At 39.3% G+C, this 18,435-nt stretch overlaps 1 protein-coding gene and 1 long non-coding RNA gene across 8 annotated transcripts in view; one reads left to right on the top strand and one right to left on the bottom strand.

Annotated features, from left to right (window-relative positions):
• Positions 1 to 18,435, top strand: part of LOC143830430 (uncharacterized) — an 88,570-nt gene that overhangs the window by 40,117 nt on the left and 30,018 nt on the right. The window lies entirely within an intron of this gene.
• The window catches only part of FSIP1 (fibrous sheath interacting protein 1), a 100,526-nt gene that overhangs the window by 81,502 nt on the left and 589 nt on the right, over positions 1 to 18,435 (bottom strand). For 5 of the 7 annotated variants that reach the window (XR_013228444.1, XM_077322937.1, XM_077322931.1 and 2 more), the window contains exons 2-9: positions 17,172 to 17,303; positions 15,848 to 16,019; positions 12,981 to 13,064; positions 11,970 to 12,133; positions 10,858 to 10,942; positions 4,885 to 4,914; positions 3,641 to 3,739; positions 1,273 to 1,385 (exon numbers count right to left, since the gene is read on the bottom strand). Coding sequence is in view for 6 of the 7 variants with exons in the window: in XM_077322937.1 (XP_077179052.1) it covers positions 1,273 to 1,385; positions 3,641 to 3,739; positions 4,885 to 4,914; positions 10,858 to 10,942; positions 11,970 to 12,133; positions 12,981 to 13,064; positions 15,848 to 16,019; positions 17,172 to 17,303 (879 nt within the window). In the remaining variant the exon portion in view is untranslated. The remainder of the gene's footprint in view (positions 1 to 1,272; positions 1,386 to 3,640; positions 3,740 to 4,884; positions 4,915 to 10,857; positions 10,943 to 11,969; positions 12,134 to 12,980; positions 13,065 to 15,847; positions 16,020 to 17,171; positions 17,304 to 18,435) is intronic. The other 2 variants (XM_077322932.1, XM_077322933.1) reach the window with 2 other exon arrangements.

The raw sequence follows: 18,435 nt of genomic DNA, 5'->3' as shown, positions 1-18,435 counted from the left end.
GTAGCCAATGGGGAGCCGCGCCCTGGATTGGGCCCTCCGAGTTTTTATCCTGAATAGGGCCCGCCCTTTCTCCTCCCACATTGCCCTTAGTATTTTATTACTACTGCTCCACAGGAGTGGTTTACAGATTTGTTGAATGACTGTCCACTGCCTTGAATGAAAGAAAATTTTATAAAATAACAATATAGTGATTGCGGAGAAATAGGTGAAGAAAATTAAACAGTGCTTGGAAAGTTAAATATTTTCAACTAGTTCTACAAAGGTAATGGTTAAACCCAGTGCTCAAGGAAACTATGCTTTCTGCTGCAAAATGAACAGGTTAAGGCCAGACTACATGTGATGACAGATGACCCACAATTTTAAACATGTCTACAGCAATTATATGTAAAGCAGCATATGGAGGGTACAATTTAAGGCACAAATAAAAATATGGATACTGCCTCCCCCCCCCCCAACTGACTTTCAATACCACAATTCAGCTAAAGGAAACTTATCTCAAGAGATAGACAATTTGTGAGAAAAAAGGCAATAAGCTTGGGGAAAGGATTAAATTGGCATCTCTCACTCCTATTCTCTTTGCACTGTAAACACTGTTTAATGCATAATTCATGCAATTCCATTTTCAAAGGCACAGGTCTGCTATTATCATGTCACCTATGCCGTAAGATAGCGATCCCCAACCTGTGGGCCGCGGACCACATGTGGTCCTTCGACTAATTGGAGGTGGGCCCCGAAGGACGCCTTCTCCCCCCCCCCGGCCCTTTACTTCATCCCCCCCAGCCCTTTACAACACACTTAATTGTTGTGCCGTGTCTGTATCTTATTTTGAAAGGATGTTTAAACATTACCATAGCGATCAGAGCATTAGGGCAGTGGCTGAGAGTAGAGGAGTAAACTACCCCGCCCCCACCGGGCCTCAGTAAAAGGCGTTGAGTGGTCCCCGGTGATAAAAAGGTTGGGGACCACTGCCGTAAGATACTACAATCCAGTGAAGCTATTGGAGTATAACCAATTTAACAGAACCTGCAAAGAAACTATACCAGCAGATAATCTGGTTGGATAATCTTCCACCACACCATCCATCCAAAGATAAGATGTTTTGTATCAGAGTACACAATTATAAATGCTAGTTCAATAGTTATATTTTCCTTGAAGAAATGTGATCATCACAAAGTGATGATACCAACTCAGGCTAATTGTTATAGTACAGTTGAATTCCTAAATTATTTTCACAAGGTGACCTGTCTTTAAAGCAGACTTTTAAACACATACCTCTATGTTTTTTTTAATAAAATTATTTGGCTTTTTAGAACTTGTTTCAGTTTTCTGATGCACGTTCTCTGTTTTCCTCAGTGAGCTTCTTGTTCTCTCTGCATTTAAACAACCTGCAGCAAAGAAAAACAGGGCCAAAGTACAACTGTAGGTTTTAAACAAAGCTTGTGCTTGAATTTATCCATATGATAAAATAAGTCTTCAATTTACCAACAACTTTTGATACCATCTATCATATCCTTCTGGACCACCTTTGCTGGCTGGGATTGGAAGACACCATTCTACAGTGCTTCTGACCCTACCTGAAGGGTAGGTTTTAAAAGGTGGAGTTGGAGGACTACTACTCAGCTCTTTGGCCTCTGGCCTTCAGTGTTCCATCTTATCCCCTATACCCTTTAACATTTACTTGAAACTACTGGGTACAGTCATCCAAAAATTTGGGCTACTTTGTCACTAATATGCAAATGACTGAGCTACATTTCATGCTTTCAGATGATTCCAGGGAGGCTGCAGAAATCCTGAACAAGTACCTGGAGGCAGGTTTGGAGTGGATACAGGCTAATAAACTAAAATTTCATCATAACAAGACAGAAATTCTACTTGTGACTGGAAGGTCTGATCTGGGATTTAAGGTGCCACCTGTTCTGGATGAGGTTACCCTACCCTTAAAGGAACAGATCTGCAGTCTGGGAGTGCTCTTAGGCCTCAGCCTACAGCTATATAAGGAGATCATACTATGTACAGGAGTGCTAGTCAGCTGTGGCCTTTCCTAGGCAGAAATGTTCTGGTCCCTGTGGTGCATGCCTGGTTACAGCTGTATTATATTACTACTGCCATGCACTGCATAGCACTGCCCTTGAAAAGTGTTTAGAAACTTCAGTTAGTGCTGGAAGCTGCTGCTAGGACAAGTGATATGAACCATAACATTCCACTTTTGGCCACCTACTCGCATACCTAATCCTTCATGACTCTCCCCACTACAATGGGCATCATTGGAGACCCTGCTTCTGGTGTCTATGTCTTCTGAGATTAGGTGGGTGGCAACTGGGGAGAGAGCCTTCCCAAGTCAAGGCACCAGAACTCTGGCACTCTTTCCCCAGGTAGATTCATTTGTCCCCTTCTCCTGCCATCTTCTACCAGCAGGTGCTTTCCCTCAGCGATCCTTCCTTCGTGACCAAAGATTTAAATGTTGTTCTCATATCATTGTATTTTAGCTCCGCTTTTAATTGTATTAATAATCTGTGAGGTTTTTTCGGGGTGATGGTGGTGGTGTTAAAATGTGTTTTTATTATGCATGTTTTAATTTGTTAGCCACCTTGGTGGCCTATGTGAGGGCAGACGTGGGATATTACTGTTTAGTGTCTCTTCTTTCAAGAACTTTTCCAATAATATAACAAGAGCATGTCAACACAGACTCATTACATATGTCCCCACATTCAGTTTTCAAACTAGTAGCATCACAAGAAGTGAAAATATAAGAACAATGTTTATTCAGGAGTTACACCCACTGATTTCAATAGGACTTTCAAATAGGTATGCATATTATGCACACTACTGACAGTACTGACTGACTTTATATTTTAAGTACGCTTTTCCCAGAAATTAGTAATTCTATATGACAAAAATGTATTGTGACTTGTGACAAAAATCCCAGTCTCATCACCCTGACAATTCTATCGCTGAGAAGGATGGCTGATAACACTACCAAGTTGGTGAGCAATTTCCCAAAAAATTATTAGATAATAATGATGTAAGTCCATAAATGATAATATAGATTTGATATGCTGACTTGCAGACATTCCCATCTATTGAACAACCCAGACCAAAATTAAAAATTTGAAAAATTGGGAAAAAGAATTTTAACTCCCCCCCCCCACGCATACACACGGTAAAACTAATCCACTGCTACTTTGTTTCCCAGCAAGAGACCAGCTGTCCCGCTTAAATGTGTCCCCCACGTGGACGCAGACTACTGCAGAGCATGCAGCTCTGCAGCAACGCACCACCAGTGGCCCGGTGTGGCTTCTGTCGTGTGGAATGAGCCCTGGAGAGGCAAATTTTTATGTGGCCATTCTGGCTTTATTTGGAACTTTAAGAACCCCTATGTGGAGGTTTGCTGTAGTGCAGAAATGGTCCCAGTTTGTTCAGGCAAAAGATGCCTTACATTAAGTAACTTACTTTCTCACTGACAAATGGGTGAATCCCAAACTATGTATCTGACATAGCCATTAAGTTATGTACAGTATATTAAACTATGTATAGTCAGTACATAGCCAGCACAAACTGCATGCTTTTTGAAAACAGAGATTACTTTTTATGGTAGAATTTCTTAAAGTGGACTTAGAGTACAAATAGCTATATCTTATACCTTGCTTGACTGGTCTTCTTCTGTCTTCATAATTTTCTGAATTAATTTGTGTGTGAAATACACCAATAAACATTTCATCATCATCAACTGCAGCAGGCTCTGTTAATGAAACATTAAATTACTGCAAAATATTTATACTTTGCAATTAAAAAATTAACATCTAAATATACCTGGAGAAAATATACATATGAATGAAACTGTGTACTGTTGTACCCTTAGGACTGGCATTGTAATATGTATAACAGTGACTGTAATCTTCACCCTTGGATGCACACTTCAATATGATGAGAGAGCTTGTGTGTTTCAGTGAAACTTACAGTAATACCATAAAGAATTCAGACTCTGTCCAGAGGCTACACTCATAGCAGAGTCACTCAAGGAGGAATGTTCACAGCTCAATCACTAAACTAAGATGTATCCATCTTCTTCCAGAACCAACAGCCGAATTAGCAGAAGAGAACAGACAATTGCAATGGGGACGGAGGAGGAGGAATCCTTGGAGTGGAGCTACTGGGCAGCAGCAGTAGTGGAGGGTGACACTGGCAGAGAATCTTCCAGTGCCAGTTCAGCTAACACCAGTTACTACTGCACAGAAAAAGGCAGTGTAAACCAACTCTGATCATCTCATACCTATGATGAGACAATAAAACACAAAATATATATAGTACCAGAAGACAGGCCCCCTCAAGCCAAATAGCACTTGATCAGCTACTGGAGAAGGGCAGAAGATAAGTATGCATAATGACACAACTGGATCAAAGCCAGAATTGGTGTGAATGGTTGTTGCAAATAAATGCAAAAAGGAAAGTCCAAAGCTCTTCAACTCATATAATAAAAACATGGAACATTAGAAATATGAATCAAGGTAAGCTCAAAAGCTGGTTTACTAGGATAGGCAGTATATAAATTTAAAAAATAAAGTGAGAAATTGATTGTTTAAGCACTGCAATCCTGGAAGTGAGTAAACTAAAGTGGACTGGATTAGAACATTTTAAATTTAAAAATCAAAGTGTTCTATTCAGGAAATGATAAATACAGATGAAATGGAACTGCTCTAATTGTGAAGTGAGATGTAGCACAAGCAATCAACATTGCAATGCAATGTTTCACTGAATAATGTCCATCAGAACCCACAGAAAGCCTATCAATATAATCATCATTTCAGTTTATGCCCTAACTGCATATGGTGAAGAGAAAAATACTGAAAGTTTTTATGAGTCAGGAAGAAACTGATCATCACACACCTAAAGAAGATGTGGTGATAATCACAGTCACTGGAACACAAAAGTGGGAAATAAAGTACAATCAACAATGGGCAGAAAATATTGGGGTAAAAACATGAAATAAAGCAGGACAGTGACTCACAGAGTTCTATGAAAACAAAGATTTGTTCCTTCAAAACATGTCTCAGACAATCAAACAGACGAGTGTAAACATGGATATCATTGGATGGCCAATGCAAAAATCGAATATATAACATAATTGGAAGCAGAAGATGGAGAACCTCTATACTCTCTACTAAAAGAAGACCAGAAGTTTAGACCATGTACCAGAAGTACAGACCATGAATTATTATTAATAAAAAAATGTTAAAAGCTGAAGAAAAACACCAAAATATGAATATTTTGTGCTAAAATACAATCTGAACAACATTCTAGAAGAGTTTAAAGCTCATGTAAAGAATAGATTTGCATTACTAAGGTCAAGTGAATAGCAACCAGAAGAGCAATGGATTGAAACCAGAAATATTATCAAGGAAGAATGCAAAAGACTATTCTTGTAATAAAAACAAATAAAAAGGTTTGATGAAAAAAATCCTTAAAATTGCTAAAAATAGATGAGAAGCAAAAGTAAGAGGTGACAGAAGTAGAATCAAAAGTCTAAACTCAGAGTTCCTGTGCCAGAACTATTATAATAGCCAGTAGAACAGTGGTCCCCAACCTTTTTCAGGCTGGGGACCGGCGGCAGCAGGAAGGGTGATTGCCCGGCCATGCATGCCGCGCATGCGCAATGTGCAATGCGTGGCCGAGGCGCACATGAGCGCATGTGCTATGCGCGGCCAAAAAAGATCCTTAAACATAAGGATATGTTGTTGGTAACCAAAATCAAGATAATTCAGACTACGGTATTCCCTGTTCCTATGTATGGGTATGAAAATTGGACAATGAAGAAAGCTGATGTGAAGAAAGCTGATTCATGTGATATGTGGAGTTGGAGGGGAGTTTTATAGGAAAGCTTTTCTATATAAGGTAATGGGGCAATATTATAACAGAATACTTCAAAAAGGTGTTTTTATAAAGGAAAGGCAACTGTGGATGATGTCACTATGCAGATAATGTTTATGAGTTTGCTCCATGAAACCCCTTGTTTTCTTTTTCTTGTTCTCTACTGCTGTAATATTGTTATTTTGTTTTATATTCATACTCTGTAGCCTACCTAATATGCTACACTCATTCAGATTTTGATAATCCGAGTCCTAGTATACTGCTCATTCATATAATGAGGCCACAATCTTGGGGGTGAGGAATTCTTCAGGAGGCAGCGCATGGTCTGCTTGTTTGCTAGTGCTTCTGAGGGGGTTTAAATAGCAGGCATCTAAGATAGAGGTAGAGATTTGGAATTTGTTATTTTTGTTTTAACTGAAAATGTTTTTAATTATTCTTGCAAGTAGCCTTGAACCAAGGAAAGAAAAGTATACATGTTTTAATAAATATTTAGATTGTATTCACCTACACTGTGCTTATTAGATGTTTCTTTATGTGGCGTAAGAAAGTAAGAGGGGCAGCCTATAAATACAGAAAATCTATAAAATAAAAAATGTTAAGAGATTAATATAAGGAGATGAGCAAACCCAGTTTGTCGTTGGTCTTGTACAAGTTCTTAGTTCCCCTTCTTCCCTTCTCATGCCAAAACTCATGGCTAAACGCTAATTCCAGATACCTGTGATGTTCAAATGCAGATGTGTGGGTTACCTGGACTGAGTTTCTGCCTCCCCCCCCCCCAATAATTGAGACTCTAATCCTGACTCAAACCCTGGTTTAGGAAATTTAATGGGAGGGAGGAAGAACAAGACAACAATTAATCAATGTAGCTGCATTTGTACATCACAAGTAACTGGACATAATATTCAGCAATAAATCTCCATGTGAGAGGACAATGAGTGGGGATATGACATGTGCATGAGCCTGGTAACAAGCAAAGCTTGTGCATATTTTTTTTCTTAATCATGGTTAATATATATTAATATTAATAATAGTCTAAATGTTCACTATTGCTATTTCCAGGCTTCAATTTCCAATTCTGGGAGATTGGTGAGGTTCTAAATAAACAAATAAAATGGATGTAGGAAGAATTACAGAACCAATCTGTTTGTATGAATTTACCAACAAATCATCCCAGAATAGTTCTGTAAAGAAACATTTCCAGTACTCCAAACTAGCTAATGCAGCCCTCACGCATCAAGCAAGAACTAGCTACAAGTGGTGAAATTATAACCTTGCCTTAGCAACGCTATATAATATGCACAGAATGAGAGAATTTCTATAAATGACATAAATTGTTCAAGTAGATATGGTACCACTTATCAACTAATTAGAATACACTGTTCACTCTCCTACATAGTCTAATGTAGGTATGAAATAGGTCGTTTCAAAAAGTTACTGAATTGCTTACTGAGTGCATACTTGATAGTTTGTATACAATCATTTTCAGAAGGCCTCTCTTTTAATGTGCCAAGATGGACTGAATATTAGCAGACTCTGGGGCCTAATTAGTTAATTGCATTTCATGCATTATTTTCAAGTTAACCAAACGTTTGAGACAAAATGGCCTTGACAAGTTAAGATGAAAGTATGTAGTACAACAGCCTAAGGCAAAGCTGATCTGGAAACTATTTAAACTATTCTGTACTCTCCTACCCAATGAATCAGAATACACATATGACCCATATAGCAAAAAGTAGCTTTGCAAAGCAAAAGGAAGGTGTGGGGTCCTATTTAACATTTGTTTTCCTTAACATCTCAAAATACTGAATTCTTTAAAAAAAAATGACCCTCAAGGCAAATTGGATTATCAAATACTGCCATCTGCTGGCATTATTAATCACCTCACGTTAAAGTACCACTTTACTTTCTCTTAAATCGTTAATGCCATGACTGGAACTTTTAGAATGCAAGTTTACTGGCAAAGCATATATTTTTCTTTTATGCATGTTGCTGAGCTGAATAATAATGATACTTTTCCCTCTTTTAGTTCAGCATTCATAAATGCTTTTCACCCCACTGTGACAAAGTTCAACTAACCAGAGACATGACTCTTAGATATAACCAGAAATTTGGCTCAAGCACAGCACACTTTATTTGGAACTATATGCTGATTTTGTGAGATCAGAGTTCAGCTTCTAGACAATCATTCAAGTCAGGATGCTTATGATCCTGATTTGATGGTGCCTAGTGTAGGGGGCCACATTTAAACAATTACATTACCAGCAGCTAGTTTAATTAAGTCACAGGTTGTATGACATCTGAGCCAAGCCAATAAAATAACAAACTCTGCATTCAGTGCTACATGGTTTCTAGCCCAGTGTCTTGTGCTCACATAACAGATGGAAGGTAATGAATCAAATACCTATTTAATGTATCACAAAATGGCATGAGTCTAAGATTTTATCAGATTATTCACACAGTAGTCAATGTGATAGATGCATCACACACACATGACCACAACCCACATAGCAAATGCAGAACAAAAGGATGCGCTAACAGGTAAAATTAAGTATCAGCAATTCCAAAACCAATTTCACATTTACAGGAGCAGAAATAACTGTCCGAAACAACCAGTGCTGTGAATGTTATTTGCTTACAAAAACTATTTTCAGACGTCCAGAAACTGAACTGGTTAGTTTTTAAAAAGCACTTTAGTCAGCCTACCAAAGAAGTGAGCAGGAACATTTAACTAAAATGAAAACAGAGAACTGATAAACTATAAACAAGATCTGTCAATTTGCTATAATCCTCTGCATGTTCCTATGGTGAAAAGTTCCAGAATACACAGTGGGACTGAATTCAAGAAAACATGCATAGGGTTGAGCTGCAAATCCTGTAAAATCATATTATGTATGTAGATCAGTGTGTTTTGTTTGCAGAAGTATCCCTTGACAGCCAAACTAACTGATACCTAGTTGAGGTTTTTATAGTCATTTGGAGTGCTATGACTGGCTGCAGATTTAGTTGATATGTACTGATGGTTGGAGGTGACAATTTTTTTCACAAGCTTGAGTGTTTGTGGATGCTTTGGAGACACACTAGGGATTCTGGTGGCATAACATTTCATGGGGCCCTGTCCAGAGCTGGAGTGGCTTAGGAAGCCACCTCAGCCTCCACTTCACCCATGAGATGTCTCTCCTGCTGCCCAGTTCTATGCTGCTATGCTTAATTACCACTCTAATCCCTTCCCTTATTCTTGACCTGGAAATTGCAGGGGGTGCAAAATGCAGCTACTAGGGTCCTCACTGGAACCCATAGTGGACCCATATCCAGCTGGTAATGAGGCAGTTGCATTGGTTGCCAGTTGTGGCCCAGATCAAGTAGAAAGTTTTGGTTTTAACCTTCAAAGCCCTTTGTTGTCTGGAACCCACATATCTAAGAGACTGACTATTGCCTTATGCCACCCACAGGGTCTTACGATCTGCGTGTACTAACTTCCTGGTGGTGCCCGGCCCACAGGAGGTTCACCTGGCCTCAACCAGGGCCAGGTCCTTTTCGGTCCTGGAATGAGCTCCCGGATGAGCTGAAGGCCCTGCAGGAGATTTCTTGGTTCTGCAGAGCCTGCAAAATGGACCTCTTCCGCCAGGTCTTTGATTGAGGCCAGGGTGTGGGAGATCGCAGGGGCCCCTCTAAGTTAGATAGGATTTATGGCACCCCTGGATCTTTCCCTGAGGCACTGGAAATAGGAGGAGAAGATTGGGTTTTTTGTTTCTGCTTCCATGTAGTGTAATGGGGGGGGGGGTGTTGAGACTGTTTTAATTTTTATGTGAGGTTTTATATTTTTATCTACATAACTCACTGCGAGATGGTTTGCCGATAGTGGCAGGAAAGAAAATGAACAAATAAATAATTGTTGCATAAGTCACATGGGTCTGAACCTTTAAGCTTTGTTTGGTGTCTAGAGGCATTTCCTAGTGCAGATTCTCAACAATCATTCAACACCAAAATAGAAATAAATAGATCTGTGGCCTGATTTTTCTATTCTTTAATTCTATTTTTAATTATTCAGGAAGGATATTGTTCCCCACACTTCCAAGAAATGTCTTACAAGTATAATTTGGCAAAATACTTCAAATATTTGGAATTATCTCAGTCAGTGGCCATGCAGACATAGTTAAACTGGACATCTTTCCACTTTAACGTATGCTAATAGTGAGTCATTGCAACATTCAAACCAGGGAGAATATTCAGCGGTCCCCTGCAAACACCCTTTTTTCCAGAGTATGACTGGAACAGTGCATAGCTGATAACAGCAACCTTGAAGGGGGTACATTTTTCGACCAATTCAAAATGTTATATTTACAAGGTGGGGAAATAATATTTCCATGCAGATGCATTCATCAACAGAACCCAGCATATCTTCCTGCTTACCCTGTCCAAGATACCCCTGTTTCAGAGGATGACACCAGTTCTGAACACATTCTTGCCAGTAATACAGATCTGTATGTTTCCTTTATATGCCTAATGGGTGCTTTGCCTTTGTAAAAGTGCAGACTTATTGTAAACTTATGAAATACCATCACTTTGTAATCTTCAGATTGGTGTAATGGTTAAGAGCAGCAGCCTCTAATCTGGAGAGCTCGGTTCAACTCCCCATTCCTCCCCATGTTGTCAGTTGGGTGACTTTGGGCCATGCAGTCCTGTTAGAGCTGTTCTCATAGAACAGTTCTGTCAGAGCTCTCTGTCTCATCTACCTTATAGGGTGGTTGTTGTGAGGACAGGAAGGGAAGGCAATTGTAAGCAGCTTTGGGCCCCTTCAGGTAGTGAAAAACAAGGTATAAAAACTAATAATTTTTCTTCTATCCTATGCATGCATTTACCAATGAGTATGTCCCTCTGTACTGAGTTATGCTTTCTGCAGGCACACAACTGATTCTAAGCATATTTCCTCAGAGATTCTTATTTTCTGTAATAGCACTGGAGGAGAAAAATTCCCTTGTTCTTGTCACTTACCAGATGCTTCAGAGGCCAAAGCCAAAAACCGGCTGGTATTTTCAGACTCTTCAGAAGTCACTGAGGAACTTCGAGATGTCATAGACTGTAAAAAGACAACACAACCAAATAAAACAAGTGAAAAGAAATGAGGAAGCTGGGGTTGAGCATGCAAAGCAGGTTTTCACACTGTATCCTTATTCCTGTATGATATCCACAGACCTTTAGACATTTGATGCAGTGGTCCCCAACCCCGGTCCGGAGACCAGGACCGATCCATGAATCAGTCGGTACCGAGCCGTGGTTCCTCCTCGTCCTCCTCCCCGACTGCTGCCTTGGGGGCTGCCCTGCCACTCTGCCACCGGCTCACCTTTAGTACTCTCCAGCGGCCGCCATGGCTGGGGCTCCCTCTCAGCATGGCACTGCGCAGCTGCTGCTGGCAGCACCCCCCAGCGGGTGGCGGGAGGTCAGGGGCACTGGCGGGAAAGCAAGTAGAGCAGGGGCTCAGGCGGCGGCAACATCCATCAGCAAAAGACTACCTTGCCCCCCGGGCCTCAGTAAAATTGTCAAGCGTTGACCAGTCCCCGGTGATAAAAAGGTTGGGAACCACTGCTCTAGATCTTAGATTTAGATTTCTCTACAACTTATTTCTGTGCAAAGTGTATATTTTGTGCATATAACTGGGGGGTTAACAACAAAGAAAGGTACTGTCAAATTTTCTAATAGATCCTGGTATTGTCAGAATCTCTTAAGTATACCAAACAGTACCAGAGTATCAATAACATTGTGCAAAAGGGAATGACAGACTAAATGGAATAAATGTGACATCCTAGCTAGAAACGTGATATTGAAACAAACAAAACATGTTCATGCCAATAGAGCATCTGGGATCCCCTATCATCAAACATCCATGGTCCAAGACTGTAGATTCTGCAGATAGTCAGTGTTAAGGACTCTAAGCCAACACACAAGTTCATCAAGTTCCATTACAAATCATGATAGTTCCCACAAAATATTCACAAAATAACTTTAAAATTAAATCATACATTTTAGCTGCTTTGGTGGCACTGACTGAGCCAGAGGTACGATATAAATCTTCTAATCTAAATAAATAAATAAGATCATTTTCTAACCTGAAGTTCTTCCCAGAGTTTTGTTCTCATCTCTTTCCCTTGTTTTTTAACTGCTTTTTCTTGAGATTGTTTGTTTGCCAATATCTGGTCCAACCTTTTCATCTTCTCTATGGCTTCTTGGATGAGACAGTCTACATTGCTCTCTTTAGAGTCTTCCAGCTTAACTGTCAAAGGGAAAATTAAAATAAAACCCGATGCTGATATTGATTAGTGGCCAATAGAATCTCGAAGACAGCGAGTTCAAATCTCATCTCTGCCATGAGCTCAGTGGGTAGCTTTAATCAAGACCCATTCCAAAAGGTGTTTGGCCATCCCATCTTCTTAGTCACACTGACTGTCCTCTAGAAAAAGAGCAAACTCCAAGAAATACAAGAGAATAACATAGTCTTAGCTTCTTTTTGGCAATGAAACTAATCTCTTCTTCTCTTAACTCTTTGTTCTGCACAGCACACAGCTAGAAACAATGGCAGCCAGACATCTGCCTTCCAGACACTTAAACTCAACTCTGGAAAAAGGTTCTGAGAAACAAGGAATCCAGATTAAACCATGACTTATCTCTTTGCCCTCCTCTCATGGGAAAAGAAGCCTTTTACCAGATTTGGGGGGGGAAATTAATTCTTTGTATAGGTGTTGATTTCTTAGCTTATAGTAATCCCTTCAAAAATACACACATACAATTTGTGCCTCATCGCCTTCTGGATGTGTATTTAAAGTGCCATCCAGTTGCTTTCCAGCTTATGCAACCCTGTGAACTATTGTCCTCCAAATGTCTTGTCGTTAACAGCCTTGCTCAGTTCTTGCAAACTGAGAGCTGTGTCTTCCTGTATAGAGTGAATCCATCTTCTGTTGGGTCCTCCTCTTTTCCTGCTGCCTTTAACTTGTCCTACCACTGTTGTCTTTTCCAATAAGTCTTATATTCTCATAATGTGACCAAAATACAATTGCCTCAGTTTAGTCATTTTAGCTTTTAGTGAGAGTTGCTCCTAGCCATTCTGAAAAGGAGAAGAATACCTCTGTGTGATTTAACTTGTTTATCCTGAAGAACATTGCTGCAGAGGGAAGGCTTGCTTTCTGCACAGTCCTCTTCAGAATCTGCTGAACATGAAATATAGTTTTGAAAGCAGAAGCCATTCATGAAATCAATGTCACAATTTGAAACATTTGATAAATTTGCATATAAAACATGTATTGCTGCACTGCATTGAAAAAAATATATAAGAACATAAGACTAGGACATAGACTGAAGGATGGGTAGGGTTCTGTTTTACATCTGCCCAAAATCTGAGCAGCCTCAAACACATAATTTAAAGCACCATCCTAAAAGCTCTTTCATGGGATTCAACACCATTTAATAGACTTGAGTGGGATTCTAAATAGACCTATTTAGAACTGTTTTCTTAATTACACGTACTGTATGCCTACTGCCTCCCTGTCTTCACAGAAGAGTGAGGCTGACACCTTTTTTGACAGTTTTTGTTCCTTTGGTCATCAGCTGACAGGCTAAAATTCAACAGGTGAAACTTTTCCCAGCATGGAGGTGCAGTAATTGGAAAAGGTTTCACCTACTTAATTACTATATGTCATGTAGCGGTTTAATGCCTACAGCCCAGCCACAAAAGAAGGCCTCCTAACATCCTAGTACATGATAGGCATCACATATAGCAACGACATTCTGGAAACAATGCCCAGATGAACAGAGAAAACAAATGGTTTGCATACTGCCCTGTCAATGTGTTAGCCTGCTGAGAATCAGCTTGCTGGGAGTGGCGGGTAATAAATCCAATAATAATTATGATGATGGTAATGATTATGATGATAATAATGTATATTATCCCAATGATGCTAGAAAAAGTACGCACCTTAACAACAAAATATTTTTGGTATCTTTAGTATTTCATCACTGCAAGTATTTAACTTAATTCTCCTGTTAAACGTTTAAAATGATGCATGTTTACTAGTCACTAAGGGCAATGCAAGCAGTGGAGGATGTGAGGATTTCATACACTTATTCAGAGTGTTTAGCAAGATAATAGGCATAATTACCAGAAATGTATGGGATACCCTGTTTTGCTATTAATATATGCAAATTTCCCCAACTGTATTTGAAGACTGTACATATTCAGTAGACAATGTGGAAACTCCTTGGCTTATACCAGGCTTTCCCAGTTAGGGTTTCGTGAAACCCTGGGGTTTCTTGATGGCCCTGAAAGGGTTTCCCAAATGGGTTGGAGTCAATTAAATTTTAAATTTGTTTAAAACATTTATTGGGCAATATGACCATATACAATCATGTTGACCTGCCCCCCCCCCTGCAAAATGGCCAATGAGGGGCCTGAAGGGGATGGGAAGGGAAGGAGCTCTGGGTGGGTGAGTACACAGCTATGCTTCCCAACCAAATTCTGCATGATCATTTCTGGGGTTTCTGAAAGCCTGAAGAATGTTTCAGGGGCTGGCTTATATTATTCACTTGTGTACATTTCCCACAAAGTCTAGTTAATGTGCAAATTCTTTGTTTATCTTAAATTAATTACTCCATACATACACACATGCAATTTGTGCCTACAGATTCCCTCACTTGCCTCCTTAACCAATCAATGATAAATGGACAGACATCTAAAGCCACATTACTTAACAGGGAGCCAGCTTGGTGTAGTGGTTAGGACTGTGGACTTCTAATCTGGCGAGCCAGGTTTGATTCCCTGCTCCCCCACATGCAACCAGCTGGGTGACCTTGGGCTCATCACAGCACTGATAAAGCTGTTCTGTCTGAGTAGTAAGATCAAGGCTCTCTCAGCCTCACCTACCTCACAGAGCGTCTGTTGGGGGGATAGGAAAGGGAAGGCGAATGTAAGCTGCTTTGAGACTCCTTCAGATAGAGAAAAGTAGCATATAAGCATATAAGAACCAACTCTTCTTCTTCTAACTTAGAAGAAAGCCCCACTGAACAAAGTGGAATTTAATTCTGAATACAGATGGACATGAACCAGAATTTTTGCATGGTGTCCCCATTCAAACAAAATGTTTACGAAACTTCAAAGCAAATAAAATTTGTGAAAAAGTTTTGCAGGTTCATGGTTTGCAAAGTGAAGCTCATGACAGGTTAATCAGCACAAACTTTAAAGTTGTTTGTGGAGGTTTATGCCAGTTTGTTAATAGATGTATTTTCAGAAAGAGTGTCTGTTCAAACAAAACATTACCAAACTTCTCCAGCCTTGGAAACACTATTGTCAGTTTCAAACCAGTTAAGACAGTTTCAAGAGAGTTTCTCCGGCAAACACCTTTGCTAGTGTTTCTATATCACAACTTGCTCTATACTGCCACAGTTCTGGTTGGACATGAGGCTTCATGGATACATTTCATAGCTGAGCACAATCCTCAGAGACCAACAGTTTCTGATTAGACTTGCTGTCACAAATAGAACACCCCTTTTATAATTAACTTAGTGCAATATTCACTATGCACAAGTATAGACTTACCAAGTGAAAGACTTATATCTGAATAAATAACATCCTATACTACTGTATCACTTGACTCTATGTCTAGAAACACTATGAAGAGTTAAAGGGAGTAAAACAATTAGAGTGGAACTTTCCACAGTGGTCTATCACTTATATGATACATTGGTTAATTAGAACTGTGTACACAGGTGAAATAATATTAGATACAACAGAAGAAACCCCAATGTACAAAATTCTGTTCTTATGTATTGACTCAACCAGTGAAATGTACTCTGTCATTCTCTTTTTTCTACATTCATGGGCCTTCTCAGCTAAATCTCTATAAAGCTGATGACAGAATTTTCTCTAGTAGTTCATTTATTTTAGAAACTATAATATTGAGTTTTTCTATGCTAAAAATATTACAATTAACTTTCATACCTGTCATGGGAATTGTATTCTGAATCAACTGCTGAAAAGTATTGCTTTTTTGTATTTCAGATATTCCACCTGAAGTATTGATTCTTTTGGTTTCATATTGTTTTTCATTTTCATCTTTGTTTCCTGCTGAACCATCTTCTGTGGGAATTTTGTAAAGATCAAGGGAACATTCCTAGAAATGAATGTATAATTTGAAATTTTCAGCAGTCATATCTTTTTTAAAATTATGGTCTACTACAATCTAGAATCATTAATAAAACTTGCACTAGATTAAGGTGGGTAACCATGTTGGTTTGAAGCAGCAGAACAAAGCTTGGATCCAGTGGCACTTTTATTCAAAATACAAGTTTCCATATGCAAGCACACTACTTCAGATACAGGGAAACAGAATTTCCTCAGCCATGACACATAGGAAGGGGAAGGGGTTAGTTGCCTTCTTATATGTAATGGTTGAAGAAACAGTTTCACTGTTATCTGAAGAAATGTGCTTGCACATGAAAGCTTATACCTTGAATAAAACTTTGTTGGTATTTAAACATTCACTATAATGTTATGTCTGATAAAGTTCTATCAACTCAAACTGTAAGAAGAGATGTATTTAATGGATAATTCTGTAGGAGACTTGTAAATGAGCATTTGCATGATCACTTGGGATGACTAAAAATTGCTTCCAGGAAGGAAAGCTTTTCAGGGATTGATTCTCTTTCTTTTGTGCCATAAAACTGTGGCGATGTGGTCGAAAAATAGTTGTGCCCTTATGTACAAGTCTATTTTGTGCATATTTGGGTGGGGAATAGAACCAGAGAATAAACAGGAATACAGATCAGTCTCAAGGTAGTGCCAAAATACTATTCATACTTATTTATACTATATGTAAATAAATAAGAAAGCAATCCAAAGCAGGTTTACTTAGAACCCTACTCAGGTCCAGTCAATGAGGCTAATTACCAAGAAAGCACTCTTAAGATTGCACCTTTTAGGATTGCACCATAAATGATGGCTATGATTATTCCTTGAGAAAATATTACAAGAAAGTCAAGGGCCTCTAAGGAAGTCTCCTTCTTTGTCAAAACATATTGGCATTTTATATTGTTCAAAAAAATCATAATGGTGAAGAGTACCAGTTTGAGGTTTGTCTTTGTCACATAGGCAAGTTATGGTAAGAGGAATTATACATAATAGATATATGTACAGCAAAAGTACATGAGCATAAGAAACAAGCACCAATGAGGAATTTTCTTGGCTTCTACATCACAGATGTAAACATAATTACAAGCATCAATAGCACATCACAACAAAAATATGTCTTATACAGTGATTATACCTTAGGAATGTCTGGCTCTGATGTTAAAATCTCTAGGGATGTGCTTAAAACTTTGCTTCTGTGATTAATTCTTGAATTAGAAGATGGCCTTGCAATTTCATCTAGGCTTCCTCTTGTAATATCCATTGTAATCTTAAGAAAATATATAAACTGAACATAAGATAAATATACACACAAACACACACAAAGTAAACCAAGTTCTAGACTCTTGCCACCTGAAGTCATCCATCTACCCTCTTCCCCACAGGGATTTATTATATGGAGACACAGTTTACACATCCATAAGGAAGCAACTAAATGTTAGTTAAGGGTCAACTTTCCCATATTAACTTGAGAAGACTTTAGATTTACTAATTTGGCCAGAGTTGTACTCCTAATGAAACAATCGTTTGATGATCATATCCCAAGAATAATTTGCAATCCAAATGTATTAGATTTCAACACTCAGCACAGCTTTTGTAGTTTTAGAACAGTGGTTCCCAAAGTGGGTGTCACCACCGCTGAGTGTGTGCAGGGATTACCTAGGAGAGGGGTAGCAGAGGGGTGCTAGTGGTGGGTGGAATCTAGTGGAAATTATCAATTCTTTTGCTAAATACATCACCAGAGCTCTAGTCAGATGGTTGACCATATTTTGAGAAGCTGTTGTCACTCAACGTATTCTTGTCTCTGTCATTTTTCAAGCTTTTGCTCCTTAACGTAATAGAATTAAGAGTGGTATTTATTTTCTCTCTGTTCTCAGTTACTGCTGCATTAGCTCCTCACACAAGCCTTCAGTGGTTCAGAAACCCTGTGCACTAAACAATGGGGGTAGATAATAAAGAGGCATCTCAGTCCTTCACCTAAGGGTCAAAAGAACCCTTTGGTCTCCATAACTGTAAGGCAGATTTGTACCAGAAAACGTATGTTTTGTATTATATATTGTGCAGGGAGTTGTTTAACTTCCTCACCTGAGGGTTAGGATTCTAAAGCTTGAAAAAGGGTCCAGAAGAATCCCCCCCCAAAAAAAATCATAACAACATTTAGAAACAGCACAATGGTAATGATTTGGGATCATGCTAAAGGTTCTGGTAATCACCAGGGCCCAGTATACCTGGGCCCAGTGTACCTGAGGGACCGCCTCTCTGCCTACACCCCACAAAAAGCTTACGCTCCACTACCACCAACCAGCTATTGATCCCTGGCCCTAAGAAGCCTGCCTAGTCTCAACCAGGGTCAGAGCTTTCTTTGTCCTGGCCCCCACCAGATGGAATGAGCTCCAGGGGGG

This window comes from Paroedura picta, chromosome 2 (genome assembly GCF_049243985.1).
Source record: "Paroedura picta isolate Pp20150507F chromosome 2, Ppicta_v3.0, whole genome shotgun sequence".
In the NCBI taxonomy this organism is placed as follows: domain Eukaryota; kingdom Metazoa; phylum Chordata; class Lepidosauria; order Squamata; family Gekkonidae; genus Paroedura; species Paroedura picta.
The sequence above is the reverse complement of the archived record's forward strand: the minus strand, read 5'-3'. Positions and strand labels throughout refer to the sequence as shown.